Here is a 15,149-nt window from a genome sequence, read left to right as displayed (position 1 = left end):
TACTTTTTTTCTGTGTTATCCACCTGGTTCTATACAGTCAAATCGTTTCAAATCATAATTATTCTCCACTTTAAAAAAAAAGCCTTTGCACATTGATTTTTGCCCAAATTTCAAATTGGTTATAGATTCTGAAATTAGATTTGAAGCAACGTGTTGCAACTCGCTTTTCTGAATGATCAGAGACCATTCTTTCTTTTTCCAGTTCTTGTACAAGTCGGATCTTGAATGGGTCCGAGGGTGTGGCTGGATTCCACTGGATTCAGTAGATCATATAAAGGTGAAGAGGGCACAGGCGATAATAAACGATGTAAGTATAGCCGCATGGATGGTTTGTTGTAAAGGTTTCTCACGTGATTTCTTTTGAATAATACACCTGCTTTGTTTCTCCTTTTTCAGAGGTTATATAAAGAAAACGCCAAAGCCAACTTTGCCAAATTTACCTCAATTACCGATCTGCCAGAAGTGGTTCTTGCAAAGATAAACACGCAAAACTTGAGTGATGTAAGTATTTCTCAAACACTTCACACCAAACAACCTTTGCATTTGAAGTACAGCTCAACATCATAGCAACAGAGAGAGAAATATATGGAAGCAATATTTTCTACACAAAGGACAATGAAGACAGAGCATTCCCCTTTCCAAAACTCTGTGGCTGCTGCAACAATGAGAGTTTTCAAGAATGGGATATATAGATTTATTTTGGTTAAGTATGTAACAAAGCACAGGAACATAAGTGGAATTAAAAGCAGACCACACATGAACTAGTAGTATGGATACTTGCAATAATAGAACCAGTTCACTACCTGACCACTGACCCATCTTTAAAACTGATTGGCAGTTATTTGCAAATATCTGTAAGATATTCCAGTTATGGTATCCCTGATGATGATCACATGCGCAGTTAGTTTTTCAGCCAAAATTAAAGGGGTGGGGGGAGTGGGGCAGAAGGCAGGGGGGGGGGGGGGGGGGGGCAGAAGGCAGGAGGGGGAGGGGGGGGGGGAAGAAAGCAGGAAGTGAGGAAGGTCAGAGATGAAAAGACAAAAGGTTTGAGATAAGAATAAAACAGTTGAAAATTGTGAAGCCAGAGGAAGAAATAGAGGTAGTAAGGGGGGGGGGAGCGAAATGATTGTGAGTCTAGGTAAGGCACTGGGAAGGTTGGGTTGGGGAGGGGGGGGGAGGGAGGGAGATCCAGTAGGCCTTGGCAGACCAAGCACTAGTCTTTGGCGAAACAGTCGGCAAGTCTACGCTTGGTCTCTAATTATATTAAGTTGAGATTTTTAAACTATTGGTATATGATGATTTTCACATTTGTCCCCAAGTTTTTTAATGTTGGATCTGCTGTGTTAATAACTTAATTCTAATAGCTCATTGATCTCATTTTCATCAGTTGAAATACAAAGAAACATTTAACCTCGAGAAAGGCAAATACATCGGTTCCCCTGACACACCTCAACTAGAACATTCACGGGAAATGGCCAAGCATGTTAGTCAGGTGAGTTTTAGCATATTGTGTTTAATAATTGTACGACATTGCTGTTGCTTTATAACTTTATGCATAATTAATCTTCTTCAGTACTCATTGCTGGAAAGATAATTGAGCATTATCTCAGTTGTTATTAGTTTAAACTTTTGCATTGTGCTTTAATACAAGTGGTTTGTGTCCCACAGAAATACTATAAGGATGCATGGGAAGGCAGCAAAGCTTTAGGATACAATTTGCCTCCAGACTACCTTCCTTTGGTTGTTGCTAAACGTGCTGAACATGTGAGCAGTAATGTAAGTAGAAACTGATCCCCTTTTTATATTTGTTTCTGGCACTCGTTGAAAGTCTCCATTAAGCATTGTAACCATGAATTTCATTCTCCAGCTAAAATACAAGGAATTGTATGAAAAGCTCAAGGGACATTACCTGGCTGGTGGAGATATCAAAGATTTCCCTGGTATCATCCATGCAATGGCAATGGACAAAATGAGGAACATGGTATGTTAATATTCAAATTCACTCTGTTTATCATTGTGTTGTGAGCTTCTCCCAAGTATTTGTTGTTAAAAAAAGAACAATTGCTCTTTGCATATGATAGGACTCAGAGATTAAAATACCAAATTTTTATACTGATTCAGCATGGTTTTAGAGAAGCTTTTAAGTTAGGGTTAACCATCATGTTAACTGAACAGAAATTGTTAACCTGTCTATATTAAATTTGTGAGCATTGTTGTTAAATTAGCAGGCAAAGTAATGTCAAAAAAGAATATTTGGCAGGAATAAAATATCTAATATTGCATGACTTGCATTTAAATTTAGGAGCTTCTTTAGCTTCCTCTATTCGAGGCTATTAAAAAAATAATTCCCCAATCCATATGTTTGCATCTTGTAAATGGTATGAAAAATTACATCTGATATGCTAAGATCATATACTGTAGCATGCTCTACGACTTTGTTTATTTCCTTTACTTAGATGGACTACAGGCAGAATTATGAACATACCAAGGCTGCGGTTCACATTCCCAATGACATGATAAGCAACATTGTGGCAAAGAAATGCCAACAGATTCTCAGCGACATTGAATACCGCACCTATCATCATCGTTGGACCTGCCTGCCTGATGAGCATGACGTCATTCGAGCCAAGAATGCTCAGGAGATATTGAGTGATGTATGTATCAGATCATTAGATTTGTGAGTCTTACCCATAACTAGTGGAACATTTTGGATAATTTGATAAGTTTGAGGGCTTGTGTTTGTAAATATCTAATTTTGTGGGTTTTCATTGTTGGCCTCAAAATTAATTTGAATGATCATTGTATATCAAGAAAACTATATCCTTCCATCAGAGGGAAAAACATTTGCCACTCTTGCCAATTTACATTGTGTAATGTTAGACAATATGAATTAGACTGTTGTGAAGAAAGGTTTTGCATCTCTCAACAATAGCAGAATTTGGTTAACCCTTTGGGGCAGGACAAGTCTTTCCGTGAAACCCAAAAAAACAGCTGGCTAAGACTACTTGCAAATCTTGCCCCAGTTGCTTTAAAACAGCAACATTGCAACTGAAGTCTCAACCATAACAATGAGACAGATGGGCGACAGTGATAATCAATGAACTTCCGTGTACAGGATGAAAATTGGCTGAAACGCTACTGATCGCTTGCTTTGCTGCCAAAGAGCTTTTACCTCTGAGCAAAACAGAAGGTTCTGTAGCATTGATATTTCTGAGGAATTCACCATCTTTGAACATTCTCTTCACAGTACAAACCATGCTTGCCCATTGCTGTTATTATAACTATTGACAGTGATGCAACTAAAAAGAGTTGATAGGGAAAGACTTCTTTCACTAATATTTTAAATCCATGTTACAGTTTGTGTACAAGGATGACCTGAACTGGCTGAAGGGTATGGGATGTTATGTTTGGGACACTCCAGAAATACTACGAGCCAAAAAATCATATGACCTGCAGAGCGAGGTAAGAGATATTTAACCTTTCAACAAATATTCCTTCACTTTAAGTGAAATGACCCAAGTTGAAGTCAGAGGGCTTGTAAATTTGTAACATTATAAATATAATCCCATTCAGAAAAAGAATACTTTTGCAATGTGCTTAATTGTTTTTTAAGCATTAGATAACCACTTAGGATATGCACTTAGACCTGGTTCCAAAGTAACCTGTCGGAAAGATCAGTTTACTTTAAAATGTAAAAATCTAATCTTATTACATAGTTTGGTGGTATGACAGACATAAAAAAGCTTCAGTAACTGCTCACGTATATTTTCTATGCCTAATAATTCATAAAATTGTGAGTTTCTAACTTCAGGGAAAGCTTTTAAGTGAAATGCTAACTTGAAAAAAGGAAAAGAACTGGCAAGTCTTTTGGACGTTTTACTGCCTCATCTCAAGACATTTGGATAGAAGGAGGTTCAGAACCTTCCGGTAATCTATTATTACGTAGTTTGGCAGGTGTAGTGAGAGTGTTGGTGGAGCATGAGGGGTTCGAGTCAAGATCTTACACATCTGTAAAATCACCTCTCATCCTCCTACACTCCAAGGAATACAAGTTTGATGTGAATATAAAGAGTAAAATAAGTAAAATATAGTGTAGAGTCACACTGCATATGCATTGTCACAAATTAGTGTCAGCTTCGGTATACATCATAAATGAAGCCTTCAGTTTGACTAAAAGGGTGTCCAACAGTTTCTGGATTAATACGCTTGATTCATCATTGTGTAGAAATATGCAGCGTTGAGCGACCCTGACCCTATCATTGCAAATTTCAGTAATGCCCAAAGCATTGAATATTGCTGAAGTGGTATTATGCCTTCATGTTTGCTCAGTGCAGAATTTGAGATGGAAAATGCATCTTCCAGGGTTGATGTATATCTTCGAGGGATTGTGGTGAGGGGTTGATAGGAGAGGGCTAAAGGTTGGTTTCATTTGGCCCGGGGAAGGGAAGTTCAGACTATTACCTCTCGAGGGGAGGAAATGGAGTCCTGGGAAGGGGAGTGTGAGTGTGCAGGTTGTAGATGTCTATTGAGAAGTCAAAAGATGGGAGATTGAATCATGGGAGAGTTAAGGCCAGAGCAGTCAGGTGATGAGATAGATGGGTATATATTGTAAACATGGCACATTGTATAGATACATCCAAAGGAATAAAATAAATGTAATGGGGCTTTCTCTCATGAGGTCCAGCTGTACAATGATGTGTATATTTGGAGTCCGCTGAATGATCAGTGACATTCGCTCTCATGATATTATGTTATAATTTCCTGATCTTTTGAGCTTGGAATGATATGACTTGATGCACTTCTTATAGGAGGTCCCTAGTTAAATTTCTAAAATAATGCAAAATAACCAAAAAAAAAACAATTGATATTCCATTTCACTGTGGAGTAAAGTTGCTTTGGTTTCAAATAAAGAGCTTTACAATGACAAATGTCTAAGCCGCTTAATAGGATCCATTTGAAATTTGATTTATTGCAGATTAAGTACAGAACTGATGGAAAGAAGAACTTTGAGAACTACACTGTGGTTACTGATACACCAGTCTATGTGACAGCTGTCCAAAGTGCTGTTCAGTTAAGTGATGTAAGTATTCTTTTAACAGCCTAGGGAAACTTGGTCAATGAAAGATAGACTTAGATTGATAAGATTATAATCCTGTCAGTACACTTTCAATTTATCATTCTATGTGATATTTCCTGGAGTTCTTTTTGCATTGGGCTGCTGTTGGTCAGGGCAATGGGTGAATATTTAAGTGACTATTCCTCTTTATATACTATTTTAGCATATTTTTACCATTAATTGCTGGAGGAGGGATCAAGCACCTACATTGTGCACATTTCAGAACCGCCTTAAATTTGGCATCAACTCGGTGGGTCAGAGCCCAGAGCGATTGATCTGGAGGTGCAAGTTCAAATCCCAGCTGAGGGGTTTTAAGTTCAGTTAATTAAGTAAATATGGAAATAAATAAAGGTTAGCATCAATAATGGTGACCCTGAAATTACTAGTGTTGCCTGTCTACCCACTTGGTTGACAAGTATGCTGTTGGGATGACAATCCAGACAGCATTATCCAGACTCAGAACTGGCCGAGGTTGACATTGCTTCTGTGACGATTAGGAATAGACAATAAATGCTGGGCCTACTGGCTACATTCACATCAAGTGAATAATATATGTTTTAAAAGCCATTTGCTCAGTATCAGAATTGGACGTAATTGACATTGTTTACAGCTTGCCAATTTAGGTAGAGGATTGAGCCTAAAGGGCCTGTCCCACCAGCATTCGACTTCATGCGGCGAGCGCGACCTAAAGTGGTCGCTTGAGCCGTAAGGCCTCGCGGGGCCGGTCCCACTTCGATCGCCGGAGCCGTATGGAGTTGTGTGGGGCTGGACCGGACATCGCGCGGGGCTCCGAAAAACTGACACTGTCCAAAAATCCTGTGCGGCAACGGCCTGTCGGCCCGAAGTCGCATTGAGGCCGTACGCAGCACCTCGACGGGCGTACGCAGTGTCTCGACGCCTTACGCAGCATCTGGACGCCGTACGCAGTGTCTTGACGGCGTACGCCTAGCGCGTGCGTTGCGTGATGACGTAAACCGTCTGACGCCGTGCGACGTCCAAATTCAGTCGGCCCGCCTCTTGCCCAGCTGATTGGTGAATATGATGTCGGGACCAGCCCCGCACAACTCCACACGGCTCCGCGGTTGGAAGTGGGACCGGCCCCGCGAGGCCGTACGCCTTAAGCCACCACGTTTTGGTCGCGCTCGCCGCATGCAGTCGCATGCTGGTGTGACAGGCCCTTAAATGGTTGGGTGATTTGTTTTCTCAACCACACTAAAGTCTGCCCCTTTGCTTCAACCTATTGTACCCAAGTGATTTTGAATCTTTTCATTTACTGCAGCAGGCTTTCTGGAGCAAAATTGTCACAATTGCTATATTTAATGGCCTGTCGTTCATCCCTGCTGTGTTGGCTACAATCCAAAAGAAATGTGTGGAAAATGGCAAATGCAAATGGCAAATGCCAACTTCCCAGGCATGTCTATAATCTCAATAAAGTAAAGAATTAATGGCCACTAATTGGTACCTTTAAGATTTATTTTTATTTGTCAGATTACTAGGGTTTACTTCACAGTATGTCAATGATTGTAGCCTTCAACTAATCAAGAGGCTGACATTTATTTCTTCCAGATTAACTACAAAGAGAACTATGAGAAAACCAAAGACAAGTACACGACCACTTTAGACACTTTGGATTTCCACAGGACCAAGGATCTTAAATCTATGTATAGCAGTGTAAGTTTTCTGCATGGGGGTGTCTTAAACTGGACTAGTGCAGATGGGGTATCTTGGTTGGCATGGACATGTCATAAGCCAGCAAATGCGCAGTTATTAAATGTACTGAGTGAGAACACATTCAGTTATAGAGATCAGGAATTCTCCATTCAGTCTTAGGCTGGCCACAAAATGGAGGACGGTGCCAAATAGTATGAACTATCACCTTCACGAAGTTGAGCAACAACCTGCAATTGTGATGACTCTGGGGTTGTGGAGGCCAGATTATTGGGGGTGATTAAAGAGGAAATGTATACATTTTTGTAAGAAAGGGTATTGAGGGCAAATGAGAATTGACCCAGAGGAGGAGTTGAGGCCTGGGACAGATCAGTTATACTTCTACCCCTATTTTCTTACGTTCTTGTGTTTGGAGAATAGCGGGATATAAAAAAGAAAAGGGCAAAGTTAATTATTTCACTGTTCTCAGTGAGTAAAATGGCTGAACCAAAATGAACATAAAATTATCATATATTTAAATGAAACATAAGCTATAAGGGAACCCTGACTGAAATTTATAAAATTAGAGAGGTATAGATAAGGTAGACATAAAACATAGAATATAGAACAGTACAGCACCTGAACAGGCCCTTCAGCCTACAATGCCTGTGCCAAACATGATGCCAAGACCATATTTTATCTACCTGCATATAATCCATATCCCTATACATTTTTAGCTGTTCCAATAAACAGAATTTCCCAGCAACTCCCCAATCCAATCCTTGACCATCAGGAAAGTTATACCAAATCTGTGCAAAATTATACCAAATCTGTTCAAAGTTATACCAAAACTGTTCAAAATTCTTGATGGATATTAAGACATACTTCAGTCTTAATCTGCCTGCTATCTTTTATACATTCCCATTAATAATGTTATTTGTTGAGGTTGCCAGGCTAATCTCGCCATCGGCCTACATTCATCCTCCTCTCCTCCCCCTACCCCCCCCACCTCCACAGTAAAATATGAAGGCTCGGTTTCTGCAAAAAGATAAACTGCAGATGTTTAGAGTAGGATTATTTTGACATGAATGATTGAAAACCACACATTTTTTTGTAAGGTTTAATGAATTATTTCAAAGCAATGTCTCTGGAATGCGTCCTGAAACCCACAACATGCTGGCCTAGAAGAGACAGCGAGACAACTCACACTTTAAAATTAACAGACAAAGTTAGAAAGGGAAGATGTCTGAGCAGGAAGAATGAAAAGTACAAAGGGTTTAAATTCAATGCACATTTTGCTCATTTTCATGAATTAATCATGTTATACCCCTGTATTTTATGCCCTATTTAAGCCTTGTGTATGCTAGCAGCCTTTATTAATCATGCAAAATGCTAAATAGTAGTTGGCTTATATTTGCTCGATAAAAATGTCAAAATCCTTTAACCATGAATATTATTATAATAACTTTATAATACATGTGGTGGTGTCACTTGTGTTTGTCTTATTGGATTTCCCCTGTTTATCAGTATTGATTTCTACGTAATCATGATACCAGGAGAATTTGTAGCTTTCTTTTGCTGAAATATTTACCAGGAATCTGGATTAGATCGGATCATTTTCTTCCACATTGTGTTTTTCTAGAATGCCTACAAGCAAGCCTGGGATGCAGTAAAAGCAACAAGCTACAGCATCCCTGGAGATTCCTTCTCGATAGCTTTGGTCAAGAATCTGAAAAATGTGCTTAGTCCAGTAAGTAGAGACTTATAACCACATATGCAAAGCCAAGTGAACAGTTCTGAAGCGTGTCGTCCAAAGTAAATGCCACTGGCAACAATCAAAAGATACCGTCATATCTTTATCTATTCATTTTCTTTGATCAAGGATGCCAATACTGCATATGCTCAAATTTTCAGATAAAGTACCGAGAACAATATGAGAAGTTCAAGGCTCTCTACACAGTGCCGCACTCTGTGGAGGAAGACCCACGCTCCATGCACTGTCTGAAAACTGGGAAATTAATCCTTGATGTAAGTAGGTGCTCAGATTGCAAATTGCATTCAGAACGATTCATCCTGCGTAATTGATGTTATTCTCCAAACACAAACACAAACACGTGACACTGTTTTTGCCCAGCAAGAGCAAGAGCTGTTCCAGAGATTAAATATACCTGCCGTTGAAAACACTTGAATCATTTAATATCTTCTCCTCAAAATAAAGACAAAGAATTCTGCTAGAATGGGATCTGTGTGGGGAACCCAATTCATGACCGTCAACAAAGTGACTGTGACAAGTCACTGTGACGCTAATTTAATTTGATTTACAAGTGAAAGTTTTCATTCTCAGAAATACTCAAGATTTCAAGGTCAGTTTATTGTCACGTGTACCAATTAAGGTACAGTGAAATTCAGATTACCATACAGCCATTCTAAAAAAAGCAACAAGACACAGAACTACATAAAACTTAACGTAAACATCCACCACAGCGGATCCCCCACGTTCCTCATTGTGATGGAAGGCGATAATGTCCAACCTCCTTACTCTTTATTCTCCCATGGTCGGGGCAGTCGAACCATTCGCAGCCGGCGGTCGAAGCCCCCATCGGGGCGATCGAAACTCCTGCAAAAAAAATTTGAACACATTACACCAATTCTTAAATCCTTACATTGGCTCCCTGTATGTCAGAGAATTGATTTCAAAATCCTGCTGCTCACCTATAAATCACTACATGGTTTAGGACCAAAGTATATCACTGACATGCTTCCACTATATAAGCCTTCTAGACCGCTAAGATCTTCTGAAACCAATCTGTTAGTGATTCCCAGAGTAAATACAAAACATGGGAAAGCAGGATTTAGTTACTATGCAACAAATAGCTGGAATAAACTTCCTGAAGATTTAAGACTTGCCTCAACTTCGACCACTTTTAAAACAAGACTGAAAACTTTTATGTTTACTTTAGCTTTCAGCTAAATCTTAACTACATTGCACTTTTAACTTTTGCACTTTTTACAATGCATTTTTAATTTTGCTTTTCTTTTCTTTTAATTCTTCAATTTTATTTCATTTTATTATTTCATTTTATTGTATGACATGTTTTTATGTGAAGCACTTTAAGTCTGCCTCGTGTATGAAATGTGCTATATAAATAAAGTTGCCTTGCCTTGCCTTGCGTTGGATCGGTCAAAACTCCTGCGGCTTGGAGTCCCCGATGTCGACCTCTAACCAGAGACTGCGGTCTCCATAATGTTAAAGTTCCGCAGGCTCCAATGGTTGGAGCCCCAAAGACGACCCCCGACAAGGATTGCAAACTCTGCGATGGTAAGTCCGCAGGCTCCCATGATGGAGCTCCCGGTCGATCTCCAGCAAAGGCCGGCAACTCCACGATGTTAGGCCGCAGTGTGGACGGAGATAAGATAGGGAAAAAATCACTTCTCCGTCGAGGTAAGAGATTAGAAAAAGTTCCCCCCCAACTCCCCCCCCCACCCCCCACACAAAACAAGCAAAAGAACATTAAAAACATACATTTAACACATACCAAACAGACACAAAGAAGGAAGGGACAGGCAGACTTGGCGAGGCTAAGGTATCAAAACTAAAATCATTGATGCTTTCAGATCAAAACATGGCATACAAAGAAGGAAGTATCCATTCTTCATGCTAAGTGAAAATCAACTATTCTCCTTCTTTGTAATCTTCAATACCTATTTAATTTGGGCAGTTCTTAATGCCCAATTTACTGCATTTATTTTACATCAATATAACAAATGTAACTTTTGGAAAGTTACAAATATATAACAAAGGAACCATTCAGACCTGCAGTGGTCATTAATTGCGGTAATTTTTTCTGCATTGTATTTTGTATGCCAAGGTTTTGTTCAATAAGAATAGGTTAATGGGCAAAAGTTTGGAGATTCTTGACCTTTCTGCATTATGTTCTGTATAGCGTCTGTATAGAGACAATTATGAAAAGAACAAGATGAAGATACACATCATGCCTGATATGTTGGAAGTGGTTGCCGCCAAAGAGACTCAGGCAAAGGTCAGCGAGATTGGCTACCGCAAGTATCTTCACGAATGGACTTGCCTGCCAGACCTGCAGATTAATCTTCATGCCAGGAAAGTCAACGAACAGCTAAGCGATGTAAGTGCTGGATTTCATTTTATATCTCACCCCATTGAAACTTATGAGGACCAACAAGAAATTTGTTTGCATATATCTTTAAAAGAAACCTTCCTCTGCAAATGTGGTGCGACTCAATGTTGAATTTCAAAAGGAAATTGGATGCAAATTTGAAATGGAAAGCAATTGCAGGTCAAGGTATTGAGAACAGAAGATTAGTTCTAATTGGATGCTTCTTCAACAAGCCAAATGGCCCTCTTTTAAGAAGTTTTCTGCTTGATTCAATGGGTAAATGTATAATCAGATCGATAAAGGTCGGAAGTGTAATTTCGGAATTTTCCGAAGTGAGGCAATCACAACTATGTTTGCAAATGTCACTTCAGCATACCCAAGGTATACAGCGAAATATTGAATTAGAAGTTGCACATACTCCCTATTGAACCATTTAGCCAAGTGTTTGTTTGTCAATGTCAAAGAATAATTCTCTGTGCCTGAATATCTTATTGACATTCATCATCCATACCAACATACTGCAGGGAAAATGAGGATGAGGAAGGTTAATCAGTCCTCTTAGTTTATTTATCCAGAAGGAATCTATGTTCCTCTCCACAGATTTTAGTTTTCTCTTTAAATGATTCCAGAATATTTATCTGAAAGTTTATTCCTACCGATGAATAGTTTATTCATCCCATTTTCCACTTTATAGTTCTCAAGAACATAACCTCTCAATGTAATCCTTTGAAGACTTATGCCCCTGTCCCACTTTGGAAACCTGAAAGGAAACCTCTGGAGACTTTGCGCCCCACCCAAGGTTTCCGTGCGGTTCCCGGAGGTTGCAGGTGGTTGCCGGAGGTTGCAGGTAGGGAGATTGACAAAAACCTCCAGGAACCGCACGGAAACCTTGGGTGGGGCGCAAAGTCTCCAGAGATTCCCGTTCAGGTTTCCTAAGTGGGACAGGGGCATTAAAAAACCTTAAGTCCAAATATATCTCTGTTGTTCAAGTGACTGAATCTGAGCAGTTGCAGGTCCTCCATCTCTTTTGTATATTTTTCAAGCTCCTCTCAGAAATCGGGCAAGTGTTTACTGGGTAGTTTGGATGACGTAAAGTGAGTAAGAGGGTGGGTGGGGGGAAGAACAGTTTTACCATCCACAACAAGAGAGCTAATGGCATTTGTAGAAATGTGCCCATGCAAGAGGTCCATTCCACCAAGACAGAAGGGACATGGGAGTATAGGAATTCTTAGAAGAACAGAGTGAAAGAACAGGAGTAAGGTAATATGTAGGATAGAACTACAGATGCTGGTTTAAACCCAAGATGGATACAAAATGCTGGAGTAACTCAGCGGAACAGACAGCATCTCAGGAGAGAAGGAATGGGTGACGCTATGGGTCGAGACCCTTCTTCAGTCTGAGAGTCAGGGGATGGGGAGATATAGAGATAAGGAAGTGTAAGGTGTGAACGAGATATCTAAGGGGTGGAGATCAAGGTAGCTAATAATGATCTATTCTACAATCCTAGCTAAAAATGATCTATTTTACATTTTCTTTGATCTCCACCTCAGACTCTCAGTCTGAAAAATGGTGTTGACCCGAAGCAACCCATTCATTCTCTCCAGAGATGCTTCCTGTCCAGCTGAGTTACTCCAGCATTTTGTGTCTATCTTCGGTATATGGTAATATCCAGCCTGAGCCACCATTTGAATGCATGTCATTGTCAGGTTTACGTCTCACCTGTTTAGCCTTGGCAACTTCAGTGAGTTAGTGGACACATCACTTCACTGCCACATGGGGGTCTGAGTTAGAACACGGGAGAGAGGTACATAATGTTGTGAGTTCTACCAAGTAACTGCTAGAGACTAGATTAATATTGTGAGACTAAGACAGAGTATCCCTGTCAGGCTTCAGGCTTCACAAGTACGCTCTCTCCAGAAATACCCCACATCTCCTTCAAATCCTACCTATTCAAAGAACAGGCTGCTTACTATCTGCTACACAGATAGAATCGCTTACAACCTGCCTTTGGAATATAATGTGGGTTTCCTGATAATATTTCCAAAGCCAGTTCTCTTTTCTTTTTGCAATAGCTTTGAAAGTAGATAAAATACATCCATGTGTCATTACAGCTAATGACTTTCTGTTTGTTTCCTTCAGGTTCTATACAAAGATGACCTTAATTGGCTGAAAGGAATTGGATGTAATGTCTGGGACACACCATTGATTCTTCGTGCCAAGCAGTCCTATGACCTTCAAAGTGATGTACGTAATGATGACTTTGTATTCCCGCTATGGCTTTGACACTGTCTATCTAAGCTTTCTCTTGGATCGTTTTTAAAAATAAATTCTTTATCGGTTTGCTTACTCCCTACAGATTCAGTACAGGGCCAAGGCTGAGGCAGCAAAGTCCAATTTCACCCCGGTCATGAACACCCCAGGCTACTTGCAGGCTGTCACCAATGCCCAACAGCTGAGCGATGTAAGTCCATCTTGAAATAATGGATGAAGGGAGGGATGAATAGCAATGAGCTGGACCGCTAAATTCTACCATTAGCAGTTGGTCATGTTGTCAACTAAAGGGCCTGTTCCTGGGCTGTATTTTTCTATGTTGCATGTTCATTGAAAATGTACTGAATGTTGCCGACATATTCAGTAACAATCTAAGGTATTCCAAATGCTTTAAAATCCAAGCAAAAAAAAATTAGAGGTTAGATAATATTTTTAAAATATCTTAAAATATATTTTAAGTGTATTTTAACATACTTTAAAACATGTATGATTGGTTACTTTTTTATCAATCATCTTTAATTGGTATAAAATTAAAATCAAACAAAACAATTTAAATCATTTAAAAACAATCTTGGAAAAGAACTAATAAACTGTGTTTGAGTAGTTTATTGTCACGTGTACTGAGGTAAAGTGAAAAGCTTTTAGAGTGACGCAGTGTGGAAACAGGCCCGTTGGCCCAACTTACCCACACCAGCCAACATGTCCCGGCTACACTAGTCCCACCTGCCAGCATTTGGTCCATATCCCTGCAAACCTGTCCTATCCATGTACCTGTCCAAATGCTTCTTAAATTTTAGGATACGTCCTCTGGCAGCTTGTTCTATACATCCACCACCCTTTGTATGAGTAAGTTATCCCTCAGGTTCCTATTAAATCTTTTCCCCTTCACCTTAAACCTACAGTATGTCCTCTGGTCCTCGATTCACCTACTCTGGGCAAGAGACTGTGCATCTACCCGATCTATTCCTCTCATGATCTTATACACCTCTATAAGATCAACCCTCATCCTCCTGCGCACCAAGGAATAGGGTCCCAGCCTACTCAACCTCTCCCTATAGCTCAGACCCTCTAGTCCTGGCAACATCCTCGTAAATCTTCTCTGTACCCTTTCCAGCTTGACAACATCTTTCCTATAACACGGTGCCCAGAACTGCACACAATACTCTAAATGTGACCTTACCAACTTCTTCAACTGCAACATGATCTCCCAAATTCTATACTAGCTTTTGTTGGTGCTAACCAGTCAGCAGAAAGACAAATACATGATTAAATTGAGTGTTCCACAATGTGCAGGAGCATGCTAAAGTGAATAATGTGAATAACATTTAGTGCAAAATAAAGCCAGTAAAGTCCGATCATAGATAGTTCAAGGGAATGAGGTAGATAATAGTTCAGGACTGCTCTTTCGTTGTTGATAGGGTAGTTCAGTTGGTTGATACCAGCTAGGAAGAAACTGAAACTGGTGAATTTTGATGCTGTTATCCTACAAGATACCCAACAAAATACCAAAGATTCATTAATTCGCTCCTCTTTGTTTTGCAGGCTGTATATCGGAATGAATATATGACAAATATTAAAGGCAAACTCGCTCCGACCACAAAGAGTATAGAGCTGGATAGAGCAAGAGAAGCCTATAAATTACAGAGCGAGGTAAACATCTGACTCTATCTGAGTTTTTAATTGGTCATCTGAAGCCTTTCCTTCGGTTTACAAGATCATAAGATCCTAAGGCATAGAAGGAGAATTAGCCCATTCGGCCCAACGAATCTGCTCCGCATTCGATCCTTGCTGATCTATTTTTCTCTCTCAACCCCATTCTCTTGGCTTCTCCCTGTAAACTTTGACACTCTTACTCATCAAGAACCCAGCAGTCTCCATTTTAAAAATACCCATTGATTTGGCCCCCCACAACGTCCTTTGCAATGAATTTCACATATTCACCATAGTCTGGTTGTAGACTCTCCCAATACTGGAAACATCCT

The 15,149-nt window shown here is 39.9% G+C and overlaps 1 protein-coding gene across 50 annotated transcripts in view; it reads left to right on the top strand.

Moving 5' to 3' along the window:
* The window catches only part of neb (nebulin), a 224,129-nt gene that overhangs the window by 125,834 nt on the left and 83,146 nt on the right, over window positions 1-15,149 (top strand). For 49 of the 50 annotated variants that reach the window (XM_033024768.1, XM_033024762.1, XM_033024753.1 and 46 more), the window contains 15 exons: window positions 203-307; window positions 397-501; window positions 1,388-1,492; window positions 1,669-1,776; window positions 1,868-1,981; window positions 2,457-2,654; window positions 3,358-3,462; window positions 4,976-5,080; window positions 6,683-6,787; window positions 8,406-8,513; window positions 8,678-8,791; window positions 10,708-10,905; window positions 13,036-13,140; window positions 13,253-13,357; window positions 14,710-14,817. In XM_033024768.1, coding sequence (XP_032880659.1) covers window positions 203-307; window positions 397-501; window positions 1,388-1,492; window positions 1,669-1,776; window positions 1,868-1,981; window positions 2,457-2,654; window positions 3,358-3,462; window positions 4,976-5,080; window positions 6,683-6,787; window positions 8,406-8,513; window positions 8,678-8,791; window positions 10,708-10,905; window positions 13,036-13,140; window positions 13,253-13,357; window positions 14,710-14,817 — 1,788 coding nt within the window. The remainder of the gene's footprint in view (window positions 1-202; window positions 308-396; window positions 502-1,387; window positions 1,493-1,668; window positions 1,777-1,867; window positions 1,982-2,456; window positions 2,655-3,357; window positions 3,463-4,975; window positions 5,081-6,682; window positions 6,788-8,405; window positions 8,514-8,677; window positions 8,792-10,707; window positions 10,906-13,035; window positions 13,141-13,252; window positions 13,358-14,709; window positions 14,818-15,149) is intronic. The other variant, XM_033024774.1, reaches the window with a different exon arrangement.

The sequence above is a fragment of the Amblyraja radiata genome, chromosome 7 (assembly GCF_010909765.2).
Source record: "Amblyraja radiata isolate CabotCenter1 chromosome 7, sAmbRad1.1.pri, whole genome shotgun sequence".
Classification (NCBI taxonomy): domain Eukaryota; kingdom Metazoa; phylum Chordata; class Chondrichthyes; order Rajiformes; family Rajidae; genus Amblyraja; species Amblyraja radiata.
The sequence above is the reverse complement of the archived record's forward strand: the minus strand, read 5'-3'. Positions and strand labels throughout refer to the sequence as shown.